This window comes from Alosa alosa, chromosome 3 (genome assembly GCF_017589495.1).
Source record: "Alosa alosa isolate M-15738 ecotype Scorff River chromosome 3, AALO_Geno_1.1, whole genome shotgun sequence".
Taxonomy (NCBI): domain Eukaryota; kingdom Metazoa; phylum Chordata; class Actinopteri; order Clupeiformes; family Clupeidae; genus Alosa; species Alosa alosa.
Window position 1 is genome coordinate 18,092,557 of NC_063191.1, and position 7,500 is coordinate 18,100,056.

Genomic DNA, 7,500 nt, shown 5'->3' on the forward strand with positions numbered 1-7,500 from the left:
CTTTCTCTTCCTCTCTTCCTTTCTCTCTCTCTCCTCTCTCTCTCTCTCTCTCTCTCTGTGTTTCTCTCATAGTGTCTCTCTCCATCTCTCTGTGGAGTGGAGGCCAGTGTATTCTGCAGTATGTATTCTGCAGGGCTGAGCACATAGTGAGCTTTGGAGGTTATCAGCAGAGCACATGAGTGAGCTCAGGCAGTAGCCCCTGGGAGCTGGCACAACACACACGCACACAGACACAGGCATGCACACACACACACACACACACACACACACACACACACACACACACACACACACACACACTCTCACCTTCTCTCTCTTTCTCTCCTCTTCCTCTCTCGCTGTGTCCTGCTTCCTCTTCCTCTCTCTTCCTCACTCTCTCCTGCTGCCTTTCCCTCTCTCCCTCTCTCTCTCTCTCTCTCTCTCTCCTCTCCCTCTCTCTCTCTCTCTCTCTCTCTCTCTCTCTCTCTTCTTTCTCTGGGAATTCCAAAGGCTAGAGAGTGTTAGAGAAGAATTCTATGAGAGATGCATACAGCAGGGGATAAAAAAACCTTTTCCTTGAAGGTCATCATGAAGAGCAGCCAAATATGGGAGGAACTGGCAGAGTGGGAAAGGCTCAACTCATTTTTTTACCCCCCTCTTTTGTTTGAAAGAAACCACCAGAGTTACGGTTGGCTCTCTTGACACATTGCAGGGATGCCGTTAAAAACAAATTACGCCATGGCTGCAGAATGCGGAGCGTTTCATTGTGGTCATGCCGAAAGGTGAGGTTTGAGGACCAGAATCGGAGTTTATTATTAGTCTAGCGAGTGTATTAAAGTCGGCCCCTCTTAAATAAGTGGGTCTACACTTCATTTAGGGACGTCTGTGTCTCGCGTGTGTGTGCGTGTTGGAGCAGAGGTCTCCCCTTGCACTCTTAAAAAAGTATTTTTAGAAAAAAAATGAGTAGTTATTTTCTGTTCTCCCAGTAAACACAGGAACAGAGTGAAACCCGCACAGCTCAGCCTGCAAAAAAAGTCAAAGAGCTATCAGACACTATAAAACGTGCGAGAGTGTGACAGGGAAGAGAGAAGGAGAGAAAGGAAGAGAGAGAGAAAAGAGAGAGAGAGAAAGAGAGAGAGAGAGAAAGTTCTCTTGGCTTCCTCCAGTAGATTGTTTAGATGCCTCCCTGGGGGTCTTGGAGTGTGTTTGTGTACCTTATAACAATGAACTGATTTGGATCGTGATTGCATTCAGCACTGCGCCTCTCTCTCACAAGCATCTGCGCTCCCATAGGCACCAGTCATAATCAAGCCAAAGAATGTTTTCTTCTTTCATTTTTTTCCCACCATGCATTCCTTCCAGCACTTCTCTCTTCTCAGTGTATTGTATTCTCTCTGTTTTTTTTTTGTTGTTTTTTTTTGCTCCTCTGACAGTTGCCTGTCATTGTTTCAGCAGGAACTGTAATAGGGTTGGGAAGGAAGACATGAAACCGATTCTCTTGTCATGACTCATGGGTGGTTCAGGCGTGGTTCATCAGTGAGTGTTGGGTGGGGGTGAGGTGCAGTATGAATGCAGATGGTCCACTGAAGGCAGTTATCTTCTTCACCCAGCAGGAATCTTCACTCTGGGTCTATTTCCAGACCCCTGCCCATGTTTGTGTGAGTGAAGGTGGTGGTGGTGGTGGTGGTGGCAGCCTGCTTTAGAGCGCTATTTCCGTGGATGCTCTAATCAGCGCGGGGAAAACAAGCAGCATCTAAGCACGCACTAACGCTGCTGCTTAATAAACATTCCTCTTCCCCACATGAGACCTCTTCCCTCTCTCTCTCTCTCTCTCTATCTCTCTTTCTGTCATACACACACACTCACATATACACATACACACACAACACATTATTACACATATGAACAAGTGCAAACTCTCTACAATTCAAATGAGCTTTATTTTTATGACCACCACACCATAGTAGATTGCCACTAGATAGTTATTGACAAGATAGACATGTCTTGGGAAAGGACAAACTGTGCGTTACTTCCATGTTCGTTAGCGGTATCCATTGGTAACAGAGGGAAATGAGCTAATGAGCCCCAAACTCATCGCGGAGGCATCAGATCCAGAAGCCACAGAGCGATGGAGGCAGCCATGTCACCAGGCAGGAAACGGGCCCTGCCAAAGTCCCTTTATTTATTCTCGGACCATCGCACACAAATAACACCCACACAGATGATCTCATCATCGGCGCTTTCGCTGGCCCTCCTTTGCCAAACCTCCTGTGCAATTTGGAGGCGGTATTCCAGACATGTCCTTTATTGATAGAGGATGGTATGATTTAAATTCCTGATTGAACGGGTGATTTCTAAAATTGGCATCTCCCCGAAGATCCCTCGAACTGAGGGACCATTGGAATCCCAGAGGGAAGGCCGAGTGTAGCCCAGGCACAGATGAAAGCGGTTTATGAGCTGTTCATCAGGACTGGGGCTGGGGCTGGGACTATGGTAGGGGCTGGGGCTGGGGTTGGGACTGGGAGGCTCCAGACTGTAATTCTCTCATTGCTGTGGGAGATGGACTGCACGCTCAATGTGCTGTGACAGAGTGACAATGATGACAGGTCCCTACAGCAGTGTCAGAGTGCCAAAAAGAAGTGTGTATGTGTGTGTGTGTGTATTTGTATGACTCTCTGTATGGCTCTGTCATTGTTTAACACTGTGTGTGTGTGTGTGTGTGTGTGTGTGTGTGTGTGTGTGTGTGTGTCTGTCTGTCTGTGTTTGCCTTTCCCTCAGGTGTTGGACTGGATTGAGAACCATGGCGAGGCCTTCCTCAGTAAACATACCGGTGTGGGCAAGTCTCTCCATCGTGCCCGAGCACTGCAGAAACGCCATGACGACTTTGAGGAGGTGGCCCAGGTACAGTAGCAGCATCATAAATCTAACACATTAAAACATTTCTCAATAATGCACATAAGAGATTTGTTCGCTGCCACATTTGCCGTGAAGAATAGTTGGAAATCATCTCTGAGCAATTATAGTGATTCATGTTTAGTCATCCTCCTTCCTTGGTGTGATTTACCCCAAGCTTGGAGTTCTGTCTTTGTGCGAATGCATTAACATTCCCCCGTCTGCAACCACTCATTTCTGTCTACCCGCAGAACGTACTTCCCCCTTCAGAAGCTGTTTATTTTAGCTACCTTGAGAAGCTCTCAGATCTCTCATCGACCCTAACGAGCCGTGGAGAGACAGGTTGTTGTGTGGTAATAGGTGTGGGCGTGCTCCGCTGTGCTGCGCAGTGCTGTGCTCTCTGAGTGATGTGTGTGTGTGTGTGTGTGTGTGTGTGTGTGTGTGTGTGTGTGTGTGTGTGTGTGCGTGTGTGCGTGTGTGTGTGTGTGTCTGTAGTGGGTAATACACACACCGGTCCGCGATGCTTTTTTAGAGAACTCGCTAATACCTGCCAGAGCAACAGATGGAGCCAGTGAACTGCACAGTGGCGGAATAAAGGCCGTTCAGTTTGCGCTCGATAGCTTTGTCAGAGTCTGTTGTTTCTCCACAGTGAATCATTGGTCGATTGTGTTTTTTACTCTCTTACATTGCTTGCGTTTGTATCAGAGCGTGTTCACAGATGGCTGACTTTTATGATGGTAGATACGGCCGTTGTTTGGTGTGAGCGTCAATGATACGTACTAAAATGCCCAGATTTACTGTTCATTATAGTTCAATGTAAGCCCTGGCTAGGTGATTGAAACGAGTGTATGAGTGCAAACATTTCCCAAAGAGCAGTTGCTGAATGCCAGGCCGTGGGCTTTCAAACTTTTTCATTTTAACTGACGGGGTTTTATGGCGTTTGGCAGAACTGTCTCTTTTTTTTCCTTTTTTTTCTTTTTTTTTCTTTTCTTTTTTTCTCTGCAGCAAATTGTTGCTGCGTTCATATGATATAAAAAAAGGAAGGCCAAACAAAGCGAGGGCCCTGTTCTGGAACAGCCTGGATAGCGGCTCCTCTGGAAAGACACTTATGCCTGCAGTATCCGTCATGGACAAGGCTGCTGTAAAAGGAAATTTACCATAGAGAGAGAGACCACTGCAGGACTATGATTTTTGGAAAATATATACCATGAGCGGCTGTTATGTAGTGATGGTCGTCTACATGTAGTAGAGCACAAAGTGGTGAAACTGAGAGATATCTAATGCAAGCACCACCATATCTAATGCAAGCATCTCTATCTAAGTAAGGAATTCGGTAGGGTTTATGGGTAATAAGATAATCCATAACACAACTGTCATAGATAATGCTTGCATGCTGCTGCTGCTGCAAGGCATGCTAATCCTGGCATTGTAGAGACACTGCAGGAATCTGTGTTGTGATCGATTTACCTGATGCAGGTGATGCGGTGCTGGAGCCATCAGTGGAGATGGAGGAGTCTTCAGGCCTGACGGGGGGAGTCGGAGCAGCATGGCTCCACCACCACCCCCACCCTTCCTTAACCCCCCCCCCAGGAGCATAACTCTTCTCTGCTAGATCACTGCATCTGAGGATAAATGAGGCTCCCCCTCTGAGTGATAGCGTCTCGCAAGCCTCTTCAGTTCCAATAAATCTGTTTTAATTGACAGGCTTAATGCATCATTTACGTCCGGGAAAAGAAAAATGACGCTCAGAAACAAAACGTCAGTTAACTGTAGGTTTAGACTAAGACGATAAGCTGTTTCTGTGTCTCTCGTTGAGATCTATTATGGACCAGTGCTGGTATTCTTTGAATTCCATTACTCTTGCCACAGATTAGCCAAAAAAAAATGGCTGCGAAGACAAGAGAGAACTTTCCTGGATTGCCTTCCTCTAATCAAACATCGGGAGACCCTAATTATCACAGTGGTGGTTGGAACAAGCCTAAGATTAGAGCTCACTGCTTTGGACCGTCTCTGGTGATAACCTCCCTGAAAACAGCTTGAATGACACAAAAGGCTCAAGTTCGCTGACATGACTTCGAGGCCTCAAACGCACCGAGCCGACCGGACACGCGATGGGGATTTGTCTTGGCTTCGGCCGCCTTTAATGGGTGGAGAGAGAGAGAGAGAGAGATAGGTGCAGCTTGTGTTTCTGGCATCTGGCTCGTGAGCTAGCGAGTCTCGTCCATGCAAGGCTCCCATCGGCAGGACCTGGAACGCGAGCCGTCGAAGCCAAGGGGGTTGCAAAGAGCGGTGCGGTGCAGTGCGGTGTGGTGTGGTGCGGTGCGGTGTGGTGCGGTGCGGTGCGGTGCGGTGTGGTGCGGTGCGGTGTGGTGCGGTGCGGTGCGGTGTGGTGCGGTGTTTACCCAAACAAACACACCTCTCTCTGTTCTCTTCTCTGCTCTCCCGTCCTGGATCCAGGAGAACGGGAGCGGCCTGAATGTAGTTATTGATCGCTCCGCACCTAAAGGGGAGAGAGGGAGGGAGGGTGGGGGAATGTGTGGGGGCTCTCCTGTTGGGATGAAAGCTCCGGGTTTTTAAGGATGGGCTGCCGGGAGGTGGATTAGAGCCAGAGCTCTGTGTGGGAGCTTGTGCTTACAGTAGTGTGTGTGTGTGTGTGTGTGTGTGTGTGTGTGTGTGTGTGTGTGTGTGTGTGTGTGTGTGTATGTGTGTGTGTGTGTGTGTGTGTGTGTCTGTGAGTGAAGAGCACTACTGAATGAATACGAAGGGAAGAATGTCTCTCTCTCTCTCTCTCTCTCTCTCTCTATCTCTCTATCTCTCTCTATTTCTCTCTTTATCTCTCTCCCTCATTCTCTCTTTCTCTCTGTCATGTTCTCTCTCTCTATCTTTCTCTCCATCCATCAAAGGAAAGGAGAGTCTGTCAGGTAAACATGAGCTTCCCATCAATAGGATCCCTGCATTGTCCCACTTCCCCTTAATCCCGCTGTATGGATATTCATCGCCTGCCCTGACCCCTGCATTGTCTTCTGCTGTATGGATACAGTGATCCCCCGCTAGTCAATAGCCTCAAATGAGATTTGGGTCAGATCTTAGAGACACACTGCTATGAGCCCCTGGGCTCATGCAGATATGAAACAGAGAAGGGGATAAGCGCTTATGAAATGAAATGATCCCTCAGTGGCCAAGGAGGCAATATTGTGTTCAGTAAACAGTGCAATAACATTGATCTCTGGGATCCAAAGTTGAAGAGCAGCATTCATTTGCAGGGGCTGATGTTTTTGACACGGCACAGTCACCCAGCAAATGGATTTAAGAGGGTCAGTGGTGTGAATTAATGCGACTGTGTTTTTTTTTGGATTTTATTTCAGGGGGGGGAAAGGACTTAAACTTCTCCGATTAACAAAACAGAGCTTAGCTGTGGATAATCAAAGATTAGATGTAGGCTGTGGTGTAAATGGGTGTTGGTGGAATGCTTAGCCACCGGCACTGAGTGGATAGGACTTTAATTGCAGTCAGGTCATTAAGATGCCTTCAAGGTCTAAGACTCTTTCAAGACTCGGGCCAGGTTTAAGGCCTGCTTCAGATCTTGCCCTTGCAAATCCAGCCGCAGGAAATGATGGGTAGGGAGGGGGGTCGCTGTTGTTAGAAAACCCCAGTGAACTTTCTCCACTGATGACCTTTGTGGGTCGGGTCAGGAGGTCGTCAGTCCAGGCACACTCGCATGTGCCGCGCCACAGAAGTAATCTCACTGAGGAGCACGAGAGAGAGAGAGAGAGAGAGAGAGAGAGAGAGAAGGCAGTGGGTCGAATGCTGCTCTAGTGACTTTGGTCGAGCCGTGTCCAGAGACAACACTTCTCGCTGCCAGCTGCTGGGATTAGCGCGCAGGGATTTGCCCCTTACTCCTGCTCCCGCTCGCAGATGGCCCTGCCGCATGCTCATAATGGAATTGTTTTTTTAGGCACTCGGGCGAGGCCGGCACAAGTCAAACAGCCGGCGAGTGATTGCAGTCGGCATAGAGTGTCCACAACAGGCAGACAGACAAGAGAGAGAGCAGTCAGTGTGGGTCAGTGTTGGCTAGTTCAGTGTCCTGCCGTCTGAGATCTGACACCTGGACACCTGGACTGAACTGGAGTTTCTTCACGTCTAGCTGCAACTCTCTCACCTTCTCACCTTCTCCTTTTTTTTTGTTTTTTTTGGTTTCCTCTCTTCGGAACAGAACACCTACACCAACGCGGACAAGCTGCTGGAGGCGGCGGAGCAGCTGGCGCAGACCGGTGAATGTGACCCGGAGGAGATCTACAAGGCGGCGCGGCACCTGGAGGTGCGAATCCAAGACTTTGTCAGGAGAGTGGAGCAGAGGAAGCTGCTGCTCGACATGTCCGTCTCCTTTCACACCCACACTAAAGAGGTAAGCGCACACACACACACACACACACACACACACACACATACGCACACCATTCTTCTGCTCAGGGCTCCAACTCTCCTTCTGCACCTACGCTGGACCAGTTTTCTTCTCTTTGTGAAGGATAAGGTGAAATGCCCAGTGTGCTAGCAGCAGATGAACTAAAGGAAATGAACTGAATTCAACTGCATTTCTTTATGAAGTGTGATGTGAAAAGGCCATGTTGA

The 7,500-nt window shown here is 48.4% G+C and overlaps 1 protein-coding gene across 1 annotated transcript in view; it reads left to right on the plus strand.

Annotated features, from left to right (window-relative positions):
• kalrna (kalirin RhoGEF kinase a) overlaps positions 1 to 7,500 on the plus strand; it is a 148,391-nt gene that overhangs the window by 75,413 nt on the left and 65,478 nt on the right. The window contains 2 exon segments of the mRNA XM_048238600.1: positions 2,758 to 2,880; positions 7,085 to 7,276. Of these exon segments, the coding sequence (XP_048094557.1) occupies positions 2,758 to 2,880; positions 7,085 to 7,276 (315 nt within the window).